General features: G+C 39.3%; 2 protein-coding genes across 6 annotated transcripts in view; one reads left to right on the plus strand and one right to left on the minus strand.

Annotated features, from left to right (window-relative positions):
• Positions 1–280: 280 nt before the first annotated feature.
• zbtb12 (zinc finger and BTB domain containing 12) lies at positions 281–4,320 on the minus strand. Of its 5 annotated transcripts, none has more exons than XM_004917134.4 (2): positions 4,056–4,320; positions 281–2,294 (listed from the first exon to the last, which is right to left on the minus strand). In XM_004917134.4, exon 2 carries the CDS (start codon positions 1,965–1,967, stop codon positions 585–587), a length of 1,383 nt encoding a protein of 460 aa, XP_004917191.1. In that variant the 5' UTR covers positions 1,968–2,294; positions 4,056–4,320; the 3' UTR covers positions 281–584. The 5 variants fall into 5 exon arrangements, with proteins under 5 accessions (XP_004917191.1, XP_004917192.1, XP_002943018.1 ...); XM_004917135.4 differs by having other exon boundaries at positions 3,973–4,062; XM_002942972.4 differs by lacking the exon at positions 4,056–4,320 and adding an exon at positions 3,908–4,049.
• Positions 4,321–12,738: 8,418 nt separating this feature from the next.
• Positions 12,739–24,152, plus strand: part of c2 (complement component 2) — a 37,297-nt gene continuing 25,883 nt past the window's right edge. The window contains exons 1-4 of the mRNA XM_002942973.4: positions 12,739–12,879; positions 15,954–16,154; positions 19,081–19,263; positions 21,937–22,110. Coding sequence (XP_002943019.3) covers positions 12,792–12,879; positions 15,954–16,154; positions 19,081–19,263; positions 21,937–22,110 — 646 coding nt within the window. The 5' untranslated portion in view covers positions 12,739–12,791. The remainder of the gene's footprint in view (positions 12,880–15,953; positions 16,155–19,080; positions 19,264–21,936; positions 22,111–24,152) is intronic.

A 24,152-nucleotide genomic window follows, 5' to 3' on the forward strand; every position in this document is an offset into this window, starting at 1 on the left:
CAGGCACTGGAAGACAGTGAACAACTGCTACATTGTTTTAGTCAGAACCAGCAGGGAAGTAGTAAGTATAACTTTGCTTATAAAGCACTACTGTATATAGATAAAAAGCGCTGTACATTCTTACAATACAAGAGTACATACAGGGAGGACAGGCATAATAATAATTAAAATAAGAAAAAATATACAGAGATAAGGGACATGCACTAATTCTGCTTTCAATAGCAAAACAAAATAGGAGATTGACATATAGACACACACAGTGAAGGGTAAAACAATTTCAGATACTTTAAAAACATTTTATTAAAAGAGCAAGGCTCTGTTATTTATATAGCAAATGTAAAAGTGGCAAAAGAGGTGTGGGGACCTTAAAAAAAGTGGAGAAAAGTCTTTAGAATTGTCATATACTAAATCCTACAGGTGTAAACTGCTAAAATTGGTGCAAAGATGAATTATTAAAAATGCCACAAACCGAAGGTGGACAAAAATGAACAGCACAACAGAGGCTTTTTCATTGTATCCCGTAAAGCACAGATTTATAGTCTAGGTAGATTTTGCTGTTACGCATTAGTATTGGCAGGAAGTCCTTAAGCCACCAACACTTGTATTTCAGACACCCCTGCCTCCAATACATTTTGGGCTGTGGTCTTTCCATGCTGCTCTTTAAGGTGACGTCTAATTGCTGGCTTGTGGGCAAACCTTACATCACAGTATGAGCATCGGTATGGCCTTTCACCACTGTGCAGGTTAAGGTGGTCATGGAGTGTGGACTTCTGTGTAAAGCATTTGCCACATATATGGCAGGAATGGGACTTTACCCCTCTGTGAACATTCATGTGGCGGTTAAGGTTGCTGCTGTGATTAAATTGCTTTCCACATCGTGGGCACATAAATACAAAGTGCTGAGCCCGCATGTGGAAAACAAGTTTCTCAACTCCCTGAAAAATCTCCTCACATTTACAGCACTTCATAGATCTTCTGTTTCCCAGTCTTGTATCCCCAATAACCATTGATTCTACTCCTGTAACTCCTCCTAAATCACCAAGAGAATTTCTTGTTCCGTCAACTGCAACACTGCTCTGACATCCACTGGCCCCTCTGTCAAAAACCTCTTCATCTTCTTCTTCGTGATAGCTGCTTGGTATTATGAGCACCCCCTCTCCCCCTTCCACTTCATCACTGTAGACTGCTTTCATTGCTCCTCCTTGCTGCACAATACCTTCTCCAGGCTCACTACCTTCTACAGTAGAATTCACCAAGGCTTCTTCAGATTGTGCCCTGAGGATTTTTTCCTCAGATCTTTTCCTCCACAATACTCCTCCCTTTGCTGTTCCTCCACCCATTCCTGTTTCCACTTTCACAATGCAAATATTAGAAGACGATCCTTCTTCTTCCTCGTCATCTTCTTCTTCCTCCTCTTCTGCCATCAATAACATTTCTTCCTCAAGCTCATCTTCTGCTTTAATCTCTGTCTTTAGTGACCTACGCTTCTCAGTAGAACAAACAGGATGCAGCGTTGTTGTTGTTGTTGAGGGGGCACTGCGGGAAATTGTAGTCTTACTAGGGTCCCTCAGTCCGATCTTTGGCTCAATAAACTGGGACAAGGCTTGACGACATTTCTCTACAACATGCTCCATTTGTAGGTAACTGGCTGCTGTCAGATAGTTTACAATGTCTCTCACTGAGAATTCCAGGAGGCCTGTATAACAGGAAAGAAGAAGGTCTGAGACCACCCTGGGGCCATGCATAAGGGAGACCTGAAGTTCTGAGCCTGGATTAAGCAGAAATTGGTCTCTGAGGAAGGGCGAGCAAGCTGCTAAAACCACCCGATGGCCCCTGAATTTGAGACCGTCAGAGAGAACAGTGACATCACAGAATCGTTCCTCTGAACGAAGCTGGTTCATGCTGCGGAGAGTGGCTGCCTCATGGCCAGGAAGCTGGAAGCGTAATATGTCAGGGACAGATGCCATTGTTGTTATTATTATTTGAGTATGTTTAGCACAAGGTCAAACCTTTGTTTGGGAAAAAAATATTTTGTGAGGATATTTTTCAGTGTGAAAAGCAAAGATCTTTACTTGTCTTTTAGGCAAATATCCACTGTAATTAAAACTGGTGATGTGCTGTTTGTAAGCACAAATGAGTCTTCAGTATTACTGCATGTAGGCATGTAAATATTTTTTTAGGACATCTGCAAATGTTATTGCTATTAGTTGTAGATTTATGCGAAAAACTGTTTTTAACTTGCAGTAATGAACACTGAGGCAAAGTTTTCAATCTTCATGGAACTGTGTCAGATCCTAGGCAAAGAAGAGAAAACCATGAGGAATATAAAATACAACTGTCTTTGTTTCTAACCTAGCCTAGCATAGATAGCCAACAAATGTACTATCCAGGCTATTATTTAGACTATGTAAGTTGATAAAGGTTTAATTCATAACCTATTCTTGTTGCTGGAACTTGCTTTTTAAAAATCGCAGCGACTAATCTTTCTGTGGGACATTAGCCTTATAAGACAAAAACAGAACTATGCAGCCTTCCACAACTGCAAGGCCAACCGTCTATTCTTCCACTTGTTCAGGTCACTGGCCTGAATGATCAGAGATGTATGAAGTGAAGAGTAGCTATAGCACCTCTTCAATCCCTTATCTGCTGATGCACCATAAAGTGGCAGATATGGCGCATTAGCAGATTAAATATTCAAACCTGAATTATGCGGTTGCCCAGTGGTCCTGACTAATATCCATGTACTATGTATAACAGTTGTGACTGACTGGCTGGCTATCAAACACATACTGAAAATCATTACAGGACTAGGCAGAATGCATTTCAACACATTCTATTTATTCATTTTTAACAAAAGTGTTTTTAGGCATATCATCTTCGTAAAAAAATTCATAACTGAATTATCATAACCCTAAAGAACACATATGTCATTAGGGTTATGATAATTCACAGACATCACAGTAAAAGCTAAAAACGTGTAAACAAAAAATCTTAACTCAACAGATAGAACGAACACAAGGTGCAAATCATGAAATAAATATATTTAAACTCAAGGAAGTAGTATTCATTTTTAACTAAAACAACTGTGACCCATTATGTCACATGCATGAATGTTTACCAGTGCCCCTGTTTTAAAGGGGTGGTTCACCTTTGAATTAAATTTTAGTATTATGTAGGTATTTAATATTCTAAGACAATTTGCAATTTGGCAGTTCTTCAGTTTGACATTTAAGCAGCTATGTGGTTGCTAGAATCTTATTTTCCTTAGCAACCAGGCAGCTGTTTGAATGTGACACTAGAATATAAATTGGTGCGGGGCTGAATAGAAAGATAAGTGATAAGAAGTAACAATAACAATATAACTGTTGCCTCAAGGAGCAAAAGTTTTTGGCTGCCGGGGTCAGTGACCCCCATTGGAATGTTAAAAAGGAGGCAGAAGAGCAAGGCAAATAATTCAACAACTATGAAATATAAATAATAAAGACCATGTGCAAAGTTGTTAGGAATAGGACAGTCTATAACATACTAAAAGTTAACTTGAAGGTAAATGACCCCTTTAACAATAGCCTTATGTTCTTAGCATTGGCTGGGCCAGTTTGCAGGCACGGTTTAGCATTGGTTCCGCCTGACTTGCTATGCAGGGAATGTAATAAACTCATTTTTATGAACTATTCCCCAGTATAGAGACAGTAAATAAAGCTATAGGCTGCACTCCTAATAAACAGCACATCACCTAGACATAACTGAGGTGTTTATGGCAGTGTAAGTATTTCTGTCAGGGGACTGGACTATATTGACAGACAAGGAAGGGTTAAAAGTACCACGGTGCCACGGCTCTACAATACTGAGAAGAAAGGAGGCAAGTGTTACAAGTAGATCGCTCTCCGGGCAGGGGACAGTTTATTACAATAAAGCCCGAACTGGCGGAAGGTTTTCGCAGCGCACGATTATTCAGGTTTCTTCGCTACTGACTCATCCTGGCCCTCGGCTCCCTCCGTTCCTTTTCTTTTCTCTCTCTCTCTCTCGCATCCTTGCATTCAGAGTATCATACTCACATTAGCTCCACACAGCAGCCCTTCCTCTTCTCTCTCCCCTCCTCTTCCCGTTCCTCTTTCCTGCGCCTTAGGATTTAAAGGGGCAATAGTCTCTAGTCTGGAAGCTGGGGGTGGGGGATCCTCGTTTCAGACAGTGTCGTGCTGTTTATAAAAAGAAAGCATTTGATAGAAAAAAAAAAAAAATCTGTTCTGGTAATTTAGATTAAATATACTATAGTTGCTGTGTCTGGAGTTAAAGATGAAAGCGCAGCAGGCATTGCTGCCAGATATACGGGAAACATTAGGGGCGGCTACTAAGTGATGTGTAGCAAGCCGAGCCGGTAAAGCTGCTGCTCTCTTGCTCTTTGTTATGGAAGCATTTACTTTACATCTAAACAGAAACAAGTAAAGTATCGAGTTACTGTGGCCCCTGCACTCCCCCCCCCCCCCATGTTGCTGCTTCTTTTATATATTCAGTAATCAATAAATGGCTAAGGGCTGTGGCACACAGGGAGATTAGTCGCCCGCGACAAATCTCCCTGTTCGCGGGCGACTAATCTCCCCGAATTGCCATCCTTCCGGTGGGATGGCACACGCTGCGCAGGCGATTTTGGCAAATCGCTGAAGTTGCCTCGCGAGGCATTTTCGGCAATTTACTGAAATTGCGCCGCCGCGTGTGCCATCCCACCGGCGACTTACATTGTCGCCGGTGGGATGGCAACTGATGGCAACTCGGGTAGATAATCTCCCCGTGTGCCAGAGCCCTAAAACGAAAACCTCTGAATAGGTCTGTGTTATCATTTTATTCTAAAAATATAGAATAAAAGTGGCGGATTGCAACTTAATGCTATTACTATGAGGCGTATTTATTATGTTGTGTAAAACAGAGTAAAAAGTTGTGTAAAATAAATGGAAAAGATCAACCTTCTGAACTCCGGATATTACACCGGATATTACGCAGTTATTTTCCATAAGTTCAGGTGAGAGAAAAAATGCGTAAAACAATTACATCGATTTTACGATTTTTCGTCGCCAGACGAAGCCTGGCGATGTGTGGCAAATTTTCTTGGCGTTTTTTACACAGCATAATAAATATGCCCCTAAGAGACCAACCGCATAGAAGTATTTTAGGGCTATAGTCAGACGTCACACTTGAATGTCAGATAACGTTCTCCTTCATTCTGCTCAAAAGCTGGCCTTATATGGGGTAATAAAGACTGCCGACCAAGCAGCTAGGAAAGCCTTCTTCTAACAACCTATGGCATATTACATTTGTCTTTCTGCAAATCCTGCAGCACTTTTTTTGGGAACATGTATAGCAAATAGGAAGGGGCAGTGGTGCCTTTCAGGAGTGGGGAGGCAGGTCTCTCCAGGATACTAATTGAGATAAATGATTTTTGTTCTTTAATAAAATTGAAGACCGTTAGAAAAGATCTCCTGGATCAGCTTCAGCTCCACATAAGAACTAATTTGATGACGAGTTACCTAATATCATGCATCTGAATAAGTCAGCGTTATCTATTTTTCGGTTCAGAGTAATATTGTTGCACTGAGCTATTTACGTAGGCCTATCCAGCACAAGCATTAGCACACACTCTGTTAGGGTTGGTGCTGTAAAGGAGGTATGGAGGTAAAGCTCAGCAGTCTCTAAAGGGGTTGTTCACCTTTCAATGAACTTTTATTATGATGCTACCCTGACATCATTTGCAATTGGTCTTCATTTTTTATTATCTGTGGTTTTTTAATTATTTAGCTTTTTGTTAGCAGCTCTGGGGTCCAGTTTCACCTAGTAACCAGGTAGTGGTGTAGAAGAGAGAGAGGAAAAGAAACATAAGAAATTAAAAAAGTAACATTAACAATAAAATTGTAGCCTCACAGAGGTTTTTTGACTGCTCGGGTTAGTGACCCCATTTCAAAGCTGGAAAATGTCAGAAAAGGAAGGAAAGAAATACAAAAACTATAAAAAATAAATAAATAAATAGGCCATTTTACAATATGGCTGCAGCTCAAGAGGTGTGATATAAGGGAAGGACCCACTCTGGAATCTGTCATGTCTATGAATGTTGCAGGCAACCACTGCAAATGCACTGGGTCATCATTTTGCTTTCCAGCCTCAGATGCTAAAACAAGTCAATCCCGGAATGAGGGGTGCAACCACTGAAGCCCTCCACTGAATATGGTTTTAATCTTTTTGATTTTGTGGGTGGCGGCTGCCTAAATGCAGTTCTACATTTCTAAATACAGAATATGACAGAATAATGGGTCCTGCATTTTTTTTTCTTTTGTCATGACCGGACCAAAAAACTTGCCTCTGTCACTTTTTCATTGCATAAAACAATGTTTTTTGTTACATTATTGAGTCAGCATGCTCTACTGGATTTTAAATATATGCACCCCTAGGCTCCTCACCCCCCTTGTGCACTCGCACCCCCCTTCTCCTCTAGGCACTCGCACCCACAACCCCCAGCAATCGCCATACCCCCTTACCGATTGCCTGCACTGGGGACTGGATGGGCGGGAGATTTCAATAGTTCCTGTCCCAGTCCCCAGTGCATATTTGGCCAGCAGGTGGCATGCCGTCCCAGGCTTGGGCCTTTGTGGCCTGTCCACAAATCAAGGCCTGTCAGGGTGGGAAAAAAAGATGGGTATGTGGTTTTAAATGTAGTAAAGGATGGGTATTCAATGCAGCCCTTAAGGCACATTCTCTAGTTTTGGGATTGTGGGTGGTAGTACTGGTTCCAGGCAGAGTCTTGACCTTTTTAAGCAAATGTGTTTAGTATACTTGTTTGCTAAGTTATTTGTATTGCCATGCATGTTGGACAAAAAAAAATGTAATAAAAAGAGTCTCTTCTAAAGATAATGGAGCCAAAATGTAGTATACTTGCCAAGGCTGGGTACAAGAGCCCCCAAGCATTGCAGGTAAGATGGTTCAGATCTCATGGTAAAAAGTGGTGGAGCTCAGCTACAGATAGACTACAACTTTCAGGATTCCCTCAACACTAAAATATTGTATAATAATTACATAATATCTTTATTCTACCATCAATACAAAAAAATGTTTGTATGCACTTCCCCTATATAATAGGGATGTGCATTGTGTACATTTATTGTGCACATAGCTGTCATTTTAACATCAAAACTACTGGTCTACAGGCCATTTGTCTTCCAATCCTCTGCTCGTAAACCAGAATAACACGCACTTCAAGCAAATAGTGTATTGTCTTCAGGAGAGCATGCTTGATCGCCATAAGAGATAAAAAAAAAAAAGTGCCCTGTCATTAAGACCTAAAACACTACTACATAAGTCTGAGTTTTCAAGATTGATACAAGGCAATCCTGGGTGTTTTTTATGCTGCTGTAAGGGTTGGGGCAGTACATGGGACCCCTAATTAATATTTGGCCTTAGTTCTCCTTTACTAGGCAACCTCCCTACAATTTAAAGTGACTGCCCAAGGTATAATTGCACCACTTGTAAAATATCTTGGCAGTGGCCAACAAGGAGGTACTGATTGTGCCTTGCTTACTTGTGATGATCAGCGATGTTTTATACACAGTACAGCAGACCCCCGCTGTCTGGCCATTTTGGTAGGATTTTGCAAAAGATCAATGTCTCCTTAAATTGTAACAGACTGTACATTATCATTTATTTTTTTAGCATTTCTGAATTATTTGCCTTCTTCTTCTGACTCTTTCCAGCTTTCAAATGGGGGGCACTGACCCCGGCAGCCAAACAACTTTAGCTCTGTGTCGCTATGTTGCTCACAATTTTTAGTTTTTGTTACTTTTTTCTTTTTTGTAACTTAGATTTTTATTGGTATTTTATGCATAATAATTATAACAGGCATTCAATAGGTCAATAGTGGTGATGTAACGGTACAATTATGTGGATCAGGTAAGTTGACCAAATCTCAGAATACAGAACAGGTCTGTCAATTGAGTTTTTGTTACTTTTTATCACTTATCTTACTATTCAGGCCCTCTCCTATTCATATTCCTGTCTCGTTCAAACCACTCCCTGGTTGCTAAGGTAACTGGAACCCTAGCAACCAGATAGCTGCTGAAATTCCAAACTGGAGAGCTGCTGAAGAAAAAATGAAGACCAATTGCAAATTGTCCAGTGTCAGACTGGCCCACCACAATACCAGGAAAACTCCCGGTGGGCCCAGGTGCCCTCCTGCTCATTTGGTCTACTTCATGGGCATTTCCTATATTTGAATGGGAACAACGGGAAGAAATAGATGGAAAAATACATGCTAGTATGTAAATAAAAGCAACTAGGAGAATAAAGAGAGTGGAGAGTGGGCCTATGGTTTAAGGTTTTCTGGTAGGCCCCTGGGGACCCTGTCCGACACTGAAATTTTCTCAGAATATTACTCTCTACATCATACTAAAAGTTAACTCAAAGGTGAGCAACCCCTTTAAAGAGAAAGGAGCAGATAAATCTTCCCTGCTCTGCGGTGTTCTGGGAAACTGAAAGTGGTCTGGTCTCATTGCAGAACAGGTACTTTTGGTTTGTGTGTGATGTTTCAAAATATCACAGCAGAGTTCTAGTTAATAATATCAATGTGCAATGTGCAAAGATCAGTTCTGTCTAGTGGGCAGCTGTCCTTGGTTTTCAGGAGTGTTTCTCAATCCATGCTTCCCAGAATTTGTGGAGTTTAAATGTGGCTGTTAACCTTGAACTTTGCATAACCAGCTCTTGTAAACCAGCATAAATGTTTTTTTACATTCCCCATTCTCAGTTTCTCTGCTAGCTTACCAATATACAACTTGAGTGCTAACCTGCAGTCTCAATAATAGGACAGCCATAGGTATGTCTGATAAAGTATCTGACAAACACCCATTTATAAAAGACACTAAGGTTGCCCATTAACAGAAACCCCAACCAATCACTAAGCTATTAATGTTTAAGCAGGTGACCTGTAAAGTGCCTTTCTGAAGACAAATCAGATGTTGTTAGCTTTAAGCTATCTTTGTTCTTTTGGAGTTCAACATTCTATTCTTTTTCCATCATTTTTGTATAACTTGTAGTGTGTTAAATGTTTGCAGAATGTCAGGGCTTTTTTAAAGTGGTTGTTCACCTTTAAATCAACTTTTAGTATGTTGTAGAGAGTTCTGTTCTGAAACAATTTGCAATTTTTCACACAGATTATACTCTAAAGTAGTATCCTCATATAGATCCAAAGCCCCCTCCTTGCAAGATCAACAATGCCCTTGCTTCTTGCAGCCATATTAACAACCTAAGGTTAAGCTATAAATTTTTATTGCCAGTTTTTAAAGGACAATGAAAGGTTAATATAAATTAAAAGTAAGTCTAAAGGCATTCTTTTTAAGTACTTACTGCATATCTAAATTCCCAGATCCCTGCTTGCTTCTCTGAGATATGGTGCTGGCAGCCTACAGCAGTGTGAAGACTACAGTGACATCACTGAAATATCTCTGTCCTTCCTGTAGGTGCCAGCGGCAGCCTTCCTATTCTCTGAGCATGTGTGTAACTTGATCCTGTCTCCTGTTCTGAGCTACACATGCCCACCAGTCAATCAGAAGCGGATCTGGCAGAGGGGAGGGGGGGAGGGAATGAAACACATGTGCAGTATGAAGCAAGGAGGGAAAGGAAGGGAGAATACCTTTTTAGAGATGGCTTCCTGTTCTAGAAAATGTGAAGTAAGTGTGACTGAGTAAATATTTGATTAGGTGAGCCAAAAGTGTGGCGTTTTTGCTAAACAATAGGAGGACTATTGGGCAGTATGCTTTTTAAATTTTGACTTGCATTCTCCTTTAAGTGTGTCCAGAAATTATTTGCATGGTACCCTAATGTGTCTTCTATACATAGGTTAACAGCCTATCGAAGTAGGTGTCATATCACCTGAAAAAGAGTAGGCCTTTTGCTCACATTTTTATGCCATAATGTCAGAAATCCCTTCATCCTCATGGAGGTTTGTCTTTAATTCTACTTGCATTATTGTTGCATCCTTAAGTGGATTGTTCCAGAAATTATGGACTTAAATGGGAAACATTTTTCAAAAATGTTCTCTTCATAAAAATATGATTATTGCGCTTGTGGTGTTTTACTTTACGAAGCCCAGCTACATAGTAACACAGTAAATTAGGTTTAAAAGACAAATTCCATCAAGTTTAACCTTTTTGTGTATTAGCCCAGTGGTCATCTGGGCTCTGACAAGTAGAATCTGGGCCAATAAAAAGAAAATGCCCAGTGTACACATAGGTATGCCCTATTATGTCAAAACCCTACCTATCCCTCAATCTCATACTACAAACCGGATTCCAAAAAAGTTGGGACACTAAACAAATTGTGAATAAAAACTGAACGCAATGATGTGGAGGTGCCAACTTCTAATATTTTATTCAGAATAGAACATAAATCACGGAACAAAAGTTTAAACTGAGAAAATGTACCATTTTAAGGGAAAAATATGTTGATTCAGAATTTCATGGTGTCAACAAATCCCAAAAAAGTTGGGACAAGGCCATTTTCACCACTGTGTGGCATCTCCCCTTCTTCTTACAACACTCAACAGACGTCTGGGGACCAAGGAGACCAGTTTCTCAAGTTTAGGAATAGGATTGCTCTCCCATTCTTGTCTAATACAGGCCTCTAACTGTTCAATCGTCTTGGGCCTTCTTTGTCGCACCTTCCTCTTTATGATGCGCCAAATGTTCTCTATAGGTGAAAGATCTGGACTGCAGACTGGCCATTTCAGTACCCGGATCCTTCTCCTACGCAGCCATGATGTTGTAATTGATGCAGAATGTGGTCTGGCATTATCTTGTTGAAAAATGCAGGGTCTTCCCTGAAAGAGATGACGTCTGGATGGGAGCATATGTTGTTCTAGAACCTGAATATATTTTTCTGCATTGATGCTGCCTTTCCAGACATGCAAGCTGCCCATGCCACATGCACTCATGCAACCCCATACCATCAGAGATGCAGGCTTCTGAACTGAGCGTTGATAACAACTTGGGTTGTCCTTGTCCTCTTTGGTCCGGATGACATGGCGTCCCAGATTTCCAAAAAGAACTTTGAATCGTGACTCGTCTGACCACAGAACAGTCTTCCATTTTGCCACACTCCATTTTAAATGATCCCTGGCCCAGTGAAAACACCTGAGCTTGTGGATCTTGCTTAGAAATGGCTTCTTCTTTGCACTGTAGAGTTTCAGCTGGCAACGGCGGATGGCACGGTGGATTGTGTTCACTGACAATGGTTTCTGGAAGTATTCCTGAGCCCATTCTGTGATTTCCTTTATAGTAGCATTCCTGTTAGTGGTGCAGTGTTGTTTAAGGGCCCGGAGATCACGGGCATCCAGTATGGTTTTACGGCCTTGACCCTTACGCACAGAGATTGTTCCAGATTCTCTGAATCTTCGGATGATGTTATGCACAGTTGATGATGATAGATGCAAAATCTTTGCAATTTTTCGCTGGGTAACACCTTTCTGATATTGCTCCACTATCTTTCTGCGCAACATTGTGGGAATTGGTGATCCTCTACCCATCTTGGCTTCTGAGAGACACTGCCACTCTGAGAAGCTCTTTTTATACCCAATCATGTTGCCAATTGACCTAATTAGTGTTATTTGGTCTTCCAGCTCTTCGTTATGCTCAAATTTACTTTTTCCAGCCTCTTATTGCTACTTGGCCCAACTTTTTTGGGATTTTTTGACACCATGAAATTCTGAATCAACATATTTTTCCCTTAAAATGGTACATTTTCTCAGTTTAAACTTCTGTTCCGTGATTTATGTTCTATTCTGAATAAAATATTAGAAGTTGGCACCTCCACATCATTGCGTTCAGTTTTTATTCACAATTTGTTTACTGTCCCAACTTTTTTGGAATCCGGTTTGTACAATAACCCCCCCAAATCACACTTTCTTACATCTTGGGGTCCCCTCTGCCACGAAGCCCCTGACTGGACTACCTATTGTACCCCACTGATGAAAGCAATTGTAGCTATCTTGTGTTTTCTCCCTTGCTAAAAAGCCATCAAACCCCTTCTTGAAGCTATCTAATGTATCTCCATCTAATGTATCTCCATCTAATGTATCTCCATCTAATGTATCTCCACAACTTCAGGGAGAGAATTCCACAGCAAAAAGAATTTGACAAAGGGGCACATTCATTAATGTACGACAGGTCCGATTACTAAAAATTCGTATTTTTTTTTAGAACTTTTGTGTATTTTCTTCGATATTTTTGTTGATTTGCGCGACTTTTTCATACTTTGCAACAATTTGTGCGATAAAATTGTATTTGTTGCAATGAGTAAGAAAGTTTCGTAATTCATTCAAGCTTCAGTATCGTGACTTTCGTTTGGCCTGGTTGGAGCCGCAGAGTGCCATTGAGTCCTATGGGAGGCTTCCAAAAACATGCATTGAAGGTTCAAATTCAGAAAGTTTTTTGTGCAATATTTTTTTTTCATAATGTTCGTAAGTATACGAATTTTTGCAAATTGTACTTTAACACAATAGAAATTCGTACATTGATAAATGAGCCCCTAAGCGTACCAAAACCTCAAAACCCTCCTGGTATCCTTTTATGCTGTTACATGTGAGTCAGTTATTTTGTGTGTCACACACATACAAAGCAGCCTGGCTTCATCAGTTTCTCTGTTTGCAAAGTTTCAATTTCCACATTCCTATTACTTCCTTGTGTATAAATATTGTCCACCCCCTCTCTTCTCCTCCTCCCTTTTGACATCAGGCGAACTTAGCTTCATGATCATTTTTGTAGAACATGTGGCACAGAATGGACAAAAGCTGGGTGCCTGGAAGAAGACAGCTCATACTAAGCACTTTCCTTCTGCCATTCATTTCATTACTAGGTATGTTACTTTACATATGCCAGCAATTAGCCATCTGTATCATTTGTAAAATATGCTGAGTTAAAGTAAAAACAAACAAAAAAAAACAGGAGTAATTTGCCACACTGTAGGGTATTTTCCTACAATTATAGAATAAGTGCATCTGATTAAAACTTGGGCAAATGTTGTGACATTTCAGGCACTGTGCACAATTAAGCCACAATGAAAGTATGTTTGTTACCAGTTAATGGAGATATATTGTTATGTAATTGCATGTAAGTTTGCAAACATTCTTGGGCACATGGGCTCAATCACAGCAATAGGCACAAGACAGAAGGCATTTTGTGCTAAGCCACATTAAGTGCAGTGTTTCAACACAGACAAATTTGTCTATTTGTATACCTAGGTGTTGATCCTGTTATTAAACATATTTCACATTAAATGGAACATTTATTTTCCAATGTTTTGCTACCTAGTAGTAAAACACCAAATTTTATCCAGACATCCCCTCCATCTTCCTATAACCCTGTACACTTTCAAGAAAGTTCCACTCATTTACAGTCCATGTTTTGAAATGTATGATTTTTACTGGGACTTTGGGGAAATATGCTGTTGCTGATATACAATACCCTCTTAAAGTTGGACATGCAGAGTCATGTCAAGGAGGGTTGTCACCCTAGGCTGTCACCCTAGGTATGGGCAGCAATCTGTGTCCCCTGTTCCCATCAGACCATGCGACAAAGTAAGGATTAGGATAGATAAAGAGCTGGTGGGCACACCACAATAAACATATTTTATTTAATTGTTCCCCTAGGCAAATGTGTGTGTGCTACTCCTAGATCTGGCTCTGTCAACATGCCTTTTTGCAGACAAACATAGAAAGGAGATATTATTACATTCACAGATATAAACAAAATATACATATTATACCCATAGACCAATTAAACTAATTATGGGCAGAAGACTTCCTCCCACTTGCTAGCTTTCCAAACACAATACTGTATAATTAACGCATATGCACTTTTACTGTATGCACTATCCTGTGGTAAGTAACCTATAAACTACTTAATTCCAGCTATTGAAAAAAAAAAAAAAAAAGCACTGAAAACATATGTCACTGAGTGACTTAGAAATGCTAACCAGCACTTTTATAAAACTATCCCATATTGTAGGAAAATGTGGTAGGCTAATTAATATTTTATACTACATGTTTAAGATATTTTCTCTCTTTCTCTTTTAATTTTACATTTTCCTCCCTATTTTTAATATTTCATAAGTTCTGTTGTTTAGCTTAAGTAAGCTAAATATACTAATAGGGATGCACGGAATCCCAGATCCGGTTAGGGATTCGGCCGAATCCCGGCTTTTTTTAAGGATTCAGTTTCTATGGTCCCAGCATGCTAATTAGGATTCGGATTCAATTCGGGATTTGCCCGAATCCTTCAGGGTGGGTTCGGGGGTTTGGCCGAACCCAAAAAGTGGGTTCAGTGCATCCCTATATACTAACTTCATTTAATATTTTCTCATTATTAGTTACAGGTGTGTTTATTTCATACTTCTGTATTTATAATAATCACATTATTATTATTGCTGTTGTTTATTTTGTCTAACATTTATTACTCTGCTAAAATGCCCATGTACTATCCTACATACATGCATATTCTAGCCCCCAGACTAGTAAGTGTAGTAATTATTAACTCTTTTCAGTCCCTCACAGCCTTTTTTAGACATTTGTTCTTTTTAGCAAGCACATATAAATAGGAATTGAATAATGCACATTCTGTGGCCCAAGGCTTTACTGGTAATATTTCTAAAGAAAGGTGGGCCAATCTTCCATGTGGTCGTAGCAACAGTGGCATAACTACTTGGGGTGTGATCACACTAAGGGGCACATTTACAAAGGCACGAACGCTCGGAGCGTTCATTTGAACGCTCCAAGTGTATTTTCGCTGCACGACTTTTCGTATGCCGCACGACTTTTCGTATGCCGCACGACTTTTTTGTACGCTTGCACGAAAAAATTGGAAAGGTTTTACCGCAGTTTACAATTGTATGGTACGAAAATTTTGTGACTTTCGGATCGCCAATACGATATTATCGTGACTAATACGATTTTTTTGTAAGCATTTTTGTGATATTTGCGATCTTCAGATATTTTCCCATTCGGGATTCAAACTCGTGATTTGATAAATCTGCCCCTTAGACTCAGGCCCACTGGAACCATGATAAAGACATATTGCAGTGGAATGGCAAGGAGATTATTTTTGTGCACAATCTAGAGGACGACGGGGGGTGGTGGGAACACATTTTGCACCCAGCCATCTCTAGTTACACAACTGTGTAGCAGCCCCCCAACATCCAAGAAATGCAACAAAGAGGTGGCAATTTTTACTATACTTTAGTAGCTTCAGTTCAGCATACCAATGCAGAAAGTACACCCAATTGCAAAATACTTGTTGTGATGGCACCCATATGTATTCAACAGGCATAAAATAAGCGCATTAAGTAAACTGAGGATTTAATCATATTCAAATATGTCATTAATTAGACATATACACTGATGTGTTAAAAATATGTTAGATCTGCAGTATGTTTTTTATGCCTTTCTGTTTTCCGGTTTTGACTTGAAATAACATAGCAGAAGTCAGTCATCCTTCAAGTCTATTAATCAAGCAGCTTCTGCTACATGGTTACAGGAGTCAAAACCAGCAGTTTACAGAGTATAAACAGTCAAGCATATAAATTAAATATATTACATTCCAAATAACATTAAAGCCATTTATAACAAAATTTTCCATCACAATTTGTATTCTGGATTCTATAGAAAGTAATCAGAAACGTAGCACTTTCAGTTCGAGAGACAGAAAAGAAAGGCAAATAACATTTAAAATAGTTTTTTAAAATTTCATCTCAAGGTTAGCATCCCCAATAAAAAAACATCAGCAGACATCAACTGTCTGCTGATGTTATTCTTTTCTATACACTTTATATAACCTAGAACTGAAGGAAGTCTTGTAACAATAGTCAGAATTAAATCAGATTCCAGCATTCTACTCTTCCATCTCATTCCTGCTTCTCTTTTGTTTTTCTTGCAGGTGCTGATTGTCCCCCTGAGACTGGTTACAAAGGGAATTTTTCTCTGACAAATGGGTATAACGAAGCCAGCATTGTTCACTTTCTCTGCCCAACAGGGCAATATCCATGGCCTGCTAATAGTCGAATATGCGAGGCCACTGGAAAATGGAGTGTAATGCGATCCAGCACAGGGAAAAAATACAGCTCAGTATCATGCAAAAGTAAGACTTTCTCCTATTGCTAGGGATGAAAGTAATATTGTATATACAGGTATGGGATCTGTTATCTGGAAACCCATTATCCAGAAAGTTCTGAATTATGGGAAAGCCATCTCCCATAGATTCCATTATAAGCAAATAATTTTTAAAAATGATTTCCTTTTTCTCTGTAATAATAAAACAATACCTTGTACTTGATCCCAACTAAGATATAATTAATCCTTACTGAAGGTTGGGTTTAATTATTAAATTATATTTCAGTAGTTAAGGTATGGAGATCCAAATTCCTTATCTGGAAAACCCCAGGTCCCGAGCATTCTGGGTAACAGGTCCTATACCTGTATTGGTGGGGGGAGGGGGAGGAAGTCTAGCACATCAGTTTAGTACCAGGTAGAGATGGAACTGGATACTATATATTACAGACTAGCATATCATTCAGTTGTAGCTAGAGTTTGGCATATTAAATAAAAAAAGCTGTTTATAAACTCAAAAAATGAGTATGGAGGCAAATAGTTTGTGCCCAACTGCATTATATGTATAGCCCCTGCCTTTAGCTGGCAGGTGTGTGTTTTAATTAATCATGGGCAAAATGTTTTTACGCATTTCGCCATTGGTGGATTTTCACCCACGTAAAAAGAATTGTCTCGCATCAAAAGAATTGCGGGCAACAATTATTTTTGACGCGCAACATTTTTACTGTTTCGTGAATTTTTCGCCTTTAGTGGGAAGCGAAATGGGTCAGATTCGCTCATCACTTAGTTACATAGTTACATAGGGTTGAAAAAAGAACAGAGTCCATCAAGTTCAACCCATCCAAGTAAACCCAGCACACACAACCCATGCCTACCAATCTATACACTCACATAAACTATATATACAACCACTAATACTAACTGTAGATATTAGTATCACAATAGCCTTGGATATTCTGCTTGTTCAAGAACTCATCCAGGCCCCTCTTAAAGGCATTAACTGAATCTGCCATTACCACATCTCTAGGAAGGGCATTCCCCAACCTCACTGCCCTCACCGTGAAAAACCACCTACGCTGCTTCAAATGGAAGCTCCGTTCCTCTAATCTAAAGGGGTGGCCTCTGGTGCGTTGATTGTTTTTATGGGAAAAAAGAACACCCCCTGTCTGCCTATAATCCCCTCTAATGTACTTGTACAGAGTAATCATGTCCCCTTGCAAGCGCCTTTTTTCCAGAGAAAACAACCCCAACCTCGACAGTCTCACCTCATAGTTTAAATCTTCCATCCCCTTTACCAGTTTAGTTGCACGTCTCTGCACTCTCTCCAGCTCATTAATATCCTTCTTAAGGACTGGAGCCCAAAACTGCACTGCATACTCAAGATGAGGCCTTACCAGGGACCTATAAAGAGGCAAAATTATGTTTTCATCCCTTGAGTCAATGCCCTTTTTTATACAAGACAGCACTTTATTTGCTTTAGTAGCCACAGAATGACACTGCCTGGAATTAGACAACTTGTTATCTACAAAAACCCCTAGATCCTTCTCCATTAAGGAAACCCCCAACACACTCCCATTCAGTAGATAGTTTGCGTTTATATTATTTCTACCAAAATGCATAACTTTGCACTTGTCAACATTGAACCTCATTTTCCAGTTTGCTGCCCAGTTTCCCAATTTTGTCAAATCGCTCTGCAAAGCGGCAGCATCCTGCATGGAACTTACACACTTGTTTTAATGCTTTGGCATACATAGCAGAATGAGTACTAGGCAAAAAACATGTTGTATATCTAATATTAAAAGACCAAACTGACTTTATATGTTTCACTTCAAAATAAAACATTATATCATTAACTCTGAAAATAAAAAAAGTACTTCCCAAGCCCTAAAACAAAAAGGAGCAGGTAGGAGGGGCCCCTCCACAAGTTCATTATTTGCCACCCCTACACAGTTAAGCAATAATTGTATTCATATTGTGATGTTTTTTAAGACACTCTATCATATGATCATATAATTGCATCCTCTATTTGATGGCAGCATAGCTAAACACCACAGATTGGCTGTTATTGATGAGCGCCAGGGGCCAGTCCAATTCAGTAATAAAGCATTAAAGGGGTTGTTCACCTTTGAGTTAACCTTTAGTATAATGTAGAAAGTAATATTCTGAGACAATGTGCTGTTTATAGGTAAGTGTATGTTCCAAACAATAGCTGTGTAAAAAGCAGAGTATAATCATAAGGGAGATTGTATGCTCCTCCATCTGCCTTCTAATCATATAATGAATATGTCTAATCTGTCACTGCTGTTTAAAAAGTTTACTACTGCTTTCCACAGGCTGTAATTAATTGTGCACAGTTATAGAGTTCTAAAGAGTAACCAGTAAGAAATATAAATATCAGCCTCATTTAGTGCAAAAGGATAGAAATCTGCCAGCCCTCCGCTCCCGGCCGCACGGCTTTAAGCAGGCACGGTATCTGTATTAAGCAAATCACTTTTTCGCTATTGCTCCATCTTTACAGCACTTGGGTTTATTGAAAGTGTCAAAATTCCTCAGGCACCCCTCCTTTCCAGCTCCTCTAGACCTTAACCTGTTGTAAATACAACAAAAGCTAATACGCAGTACACATGCATTCAGAATCTGGCAGATGCAGTACATATACTACAAAGGTAAATTGAATATGGCCGCTCCACAGCATTGACACCTATGTTAGAAGAGCAATCTGTAGTAGGCTAGAACATATTCCAACTCAAAGAGCAGCTGCGGCTGTGAAATATACTTGCATTTATACTGATAAATAAACAATTATCAACTATGGATTTTTTTTATTTATTTATTTAAAGGGATGAGTTGCCAGGTTCTATACGTTAGCAGCACTGAAAATCGAAGAAGATATTCAGTAGGTTGGTGGAAGATTTAGTAGAGATTTTGAGGTCTTGCCCTACTTTTATCTCTTACAGAAATGGTGTGCCCTCAGCCTGAGGCATTTGAAAATGGTGAGTTTTTTCCCAGGGGGCCCTACTACGTTGGGGCAAATGTAACATTCAACTGTAATGATGGATACACCTTGAGGGGGTCTGCGGAAAGAACATGTGGAAGGAATGCCAGATGGAGTGGAGTGACTGCAGTTTGTGATGATGGAGGTGAGAAGAAGAAATACTAAATGAAGAATCTATTCACAGATGGAAAGTTGTAAAGCTTACGTAAAAAGTGTAGGGGAAATGTTATGTCATATTTAATGTGCAGTGTGTTGCAAATTCTGCATATTTTTGATATTTCAAGATATCAAATGCTTGCTTGTTTATCAATAAGGAAAATTCACCTGGGTGCAGGCACACATAGCTGATATCTGCCAACCAACACCAAGGGGCAAATTAAAATTAAAACTCTTTCTAAGAAATCTGAACTGAATAAATATGAGCAAGAAAAAGTAGCAGAAAAGTGCAACTTTTTCAAAATATAGCACCGAATTGTTGCAAAAAAACAACAACAAGCATCAGTGCTGTCATGTATCTGCATCTGGAGCAACTGCATCAGCCCAGGTGCAGGCACATGGAGTGGCTTTTGGCGCCAAAATGCATACTCATCCTCAACAACAAATGAGGCATTTTTACTTGTAGGCTGAAAACAGGCAATACCCTGAAAACATAGGCAGAGGGTGACTTTTTTGTTTGGGGAGGCTTACATAGACTGACCAAAAGCTAATGTGGATTTGCTGCTGGTGTAAAAAATTAACCTCCCAACTACCTCTTGCCGTTCCCACTGACTTCCAAAGATTCTGTACAAAAGTGCGGGGGGGGGGGGGGCTTTTTTTTTACCCTAAAATGCTTAGGATGTAAAAGTATCCATACATGCACTTCTGGGAGGGGATCTGCAAACATTTATGTTTGTGATCAGTTAGCTTAAAGGGGTAGTTCACCTTTAAATTCACTTTTAATATAATGTAGACTGATATTCTGAGACAATTTACAATTGGTCCTCTTTTATTTTTAATGGTTTTTCAGTTATTTAGCTTTTTGTTCAGCAGCTCTCCATTTGGTATTTCAGCAGCAGGTCTTATTTACCCTAGCAACCTGGTAGTGGTTTAAACAAGAGATGGGAATATGAATAGTTAAGGGGCCTACATGGAAAAATTAGTAATAAAAAATGATATTAATAATAATAATAATAAAATTGTAGCTTCACAGAGCAATAATTTTTGGCCCCTATTTGAAATCTGGAAAGAATCAGAAGAGAACGGCAAATTATTCAAGAACTATAAAAAAATGAATTAGGAAGACTAATTGCAAAGTTGCTAGGAATAGGCCATTTTATAACATACTAAAAGTTAACTTAACTTTAGATGTGTTTATGTTAGTTTTATAGCAAGGCAATGGGTACTGACACCCCAGGCACATTATATACAGTGAGACACAGTCTGTATTTACAAAACCAGAACATTATATGCAGTGAGATACAGTGGGTACTGACATCCCAGGTACATTATATACAGTTAGAAGCAGTCTGTATTTACAAAACCAGCACATTATATACATTGAGATGCAGTCTGTATTTACAAAACCAGCACATTATATACAGTGAGACGCAGTCTGTATTTACAAAACCAGCACATTATATGCAGTGAGATGCAGTCTGTATTTACAAAACCAGCACATTATATACAGTGAGACGCAGTCTGTATTTACAAAACCAGCACATTATATGCAGTGAGAGGCAGTGGGTACTGATGGCAGATTTTCAGGCCCTGGCACTATAACACTGGCACTGATACACAACATTGGCCCCACTGTAACTAACTAGTAATGAACAAAACAATGACAAAAAAATAAATAAATAGTAAGTGCAAAAAACAACAAATATATAAACGCACAATGAGCTTTTTCAGGGGGAAAGAGTTAACTTACCATCCATCTGTTAGGATAGGTGATAGATTATAAATTATTATAGATGTCAGATCAGGCAAAAATAATTTAATGTCAGCTAGTGATTCAGCCTTTAGAACTGTATAGTACCTGTGTATAGTACCTGTGTATAGTACCTGCGTATAATACCTGTGGGAGTGGGATGATACAGTATAGTACCTGTGTATAGTGCCTGTGTATTGTACCTGTGTATAGTACCTGTGTATAGTACCTGCGTATAGTACCTGCGTATAGTACCTGGGTATAGTACCTGCGTATAGTACCTGGGTATAGTACCTGTGGGAGGGGGATGAAATCTGCAGCAAAAGTTGAGAGTTGGTTCTCAGGTAAAGTTACAGTCTGCAGATTCTTCTTTTCAGTCTTCATTTCTGCACTGCCTTCAGTTTGCCATATCTCCCAAGCCCTGACTGCATCTGTGCTTTGATTGGTCAATTTTACTGTCTGTCAAGAAAGCTGTGCTCTGATTGGAGAATCCACAAGAAGAAAGATCCAATCAGAGCACAGCAGAACGGGCTTGCAGGAACAGAAGATTTCCAGGACAGTGCAGAAACGGAGTGAGGTTTTGTTTTGTTTTTTTAATGTGCCAAGCAGGTTTGGGGATGCTTAGCCACCCCTTGCCTTATTGAAAATCCGCCTATGCCTGAAAACTATACAAAATAAGTAACAAAGACTATCTGAAGAGTTGGTATAACATTTTAAAAGTTAACAAGTTAATTCAAAGGTCACAGCTTTAAAACAACCAAATTCAGAACTGCACCAATATTTAAGAAATATTGAGTAATATGTTATTAACAACCCCCATTTTAAACAAAGGTCTGGTTTTTCTTTTCATTAACATCCTAAAAATATAACATTTTATTATTTGTATTATGTATATGTTTCTTTTCCCAACAGCTGGTCATTGCCCTAACCCAGGTATACCTCCTGGTGCTATGAAAACTGGTGTTCGATATGACATGGACAACAGCATTAAATATGCTTGTTCCCGTGGGATGTCACTGGTGGGGTCACCCCACAGGACATGCCTAGAAAGCAGACGGTGGAGTGGAACAGAAATAAGCTGTCAATGTGAGTGCTGCTTTTGAACATAATAATCTCCAAGGTGCCACATTCTTATTTATGCCATTGTTAAACCAAAACAACTTTCTTTCAGATATATTTCTTTTTTTCAGATATATTGATATAAAATATACTCTCAGTCCAATAAATTTCATGCTGATAAATGTCTCTTAAAGGGGTACTGGCATAGCACTAAACCTGCACCCAGATGCAGTGCCAATATACACCGCAGCTCTGTACATACTGGTACATATTATATGACAAACAAATACATTAAGTAATGAAGGCCCTGTCTGCAAGGGTTTACAATTCTATAGAAAAAAAAAAATACCTAATGGACAAGGAAAGGGAGTATTGGTGTTTTTTTCTAAGCCTATATTGATAAAGTTTAGCGCAATTATATGGAGAAATACATATTATACATCTAGCCCCAAGCACTTATAAGGGCTCATTTACTAACTAAAAAGGGCACAATAAGCACTTTTGTGCACTTTGCACTATGTCTCCTTTCTTAAATTGTGCAAGTCCCTATGCCCCATTTCAGAGCAAGAAGATCAGGTGAGAGGAGACACTTAGGGGCTGATTTACTAACCCACGAATCCGAAACCGAATGGGAAAAATTCAGATTGGAAAATGAACATTTTGCAACTTTTTCGTATTTTTTGCAATTTTTTCGTCGCCGTTACGACTTTTTCAAAGTTGTTGCGACTTTTTCGTAGCCGTTACGGCTTGCGCGAATTGTTGCGACTTTTTTGTAACCATTACGATTTGCTCGTATCTTGTCGCGACTTTTTCGTATGGAGCGCTCGTAAACTGCGGGAAAAACTTTCAGACTTAGCATGATTTTGGAAGCCTCCCATAGGCACTCTGCAGCTCCAACCTGGCCCAAGGAAAGTCACGATACCGAAGCTTGAATGAATCCGAAACTTTCGTACTCGGCGTGATGGCTACGAAAAAGTCACGACAATTCGCGCAAGCCATAACACTACGAAAAAGTCGCGACATTTTGCAAAAAAGTCATAACGGCTATGAAAAAGTCGCGACAATTTCCGAAAAAATTGCAAAATACCGATCATTACGAAAAAAACGCATTCGGACACTTTTCGGACGTTCGTGGATTAGTAAATGTGCCCCATAGGCTTATCCCTCCTGCTTCCTAGCAGTCCCCTTATTTGAGCATCCATACAGATGCGCAAGTACGGGTTGGTGGCAAACACGGGCTGCAATGGGTCCTGCCCTACAGCAGAAATCATGAGCAAATGACAAATGACTCTTACACACGGTTATTTATGCATTTACAGACACATGTTGAGAGTGAAAAATTCACATTTTGTGTTTTTTTTAAAATGCAACTAAATGCAGTTTTATGAGTTCCAATTTCATGAGTTTCATTCTGTTGTCTTTACAAAACACAAAAAGTGCAGCAAGTTGCATCTAAAAAATCTGCTAAAACACTAATGCAATAAAATAATGTGTTTAGCTGCGCTTAAATCTGCATCTCAAATGTGTATCTAACAGATAAAAAGACACTAGTGTGTAAAATCCCTTAGAGATGGTATTGTCTAATGTCTAAGGGGCTGATTTACTAAACCACGAATCCGAATCCGAATGAGAAAAATTCGGATTGGAAAATGAACATTTTGCGACTTTTTCGTCACCATTACGACTTTTTAGTAAATTGTCGCGACTTTTTCGTAACCGGTACGACTTGCGCGAATTGTCGCGTCTTTTTCATAGTCATTATGACTTTCGTGAATTGCCGCAACTTTTTCATAGCCATTATGACTTTCGTGAATTGTCGTGACTTTTTCATAGCCATTATGACTTTCATGAATTGTCGCGACTTTTTCATAGCCATTACGACTTTCGCGAATTGTCGCGACTTTTTCGTATTGCGCTCTAAAAATTTGCGACAATTCACGAAGTCGCAAAATACCGATCATTACGAAAAAAACGGATTCAGATGCTTTTCGGACGTTCGTGGATTAGTAAATGTGCCCCTAAGATTTAATTACAATCACTTTCTCTGATGGATATTGAAGCAGTTGTGA

Source organism: Xenopus tropicalis, chromosome 8, assembly GCF_000004195.4.
Source record: "Xenopus tropicalis strain Nigerian chromosome 8, UCB_Xtro_10.0, whole genome shotgun sequence".
In the NCBI taxonomy this organism is placed as follows: Eukaryota; Metazoa; Chordata; class Amphibia; order Anura; family Pipidae; genus Xenopus; species Xenopus tropicalis.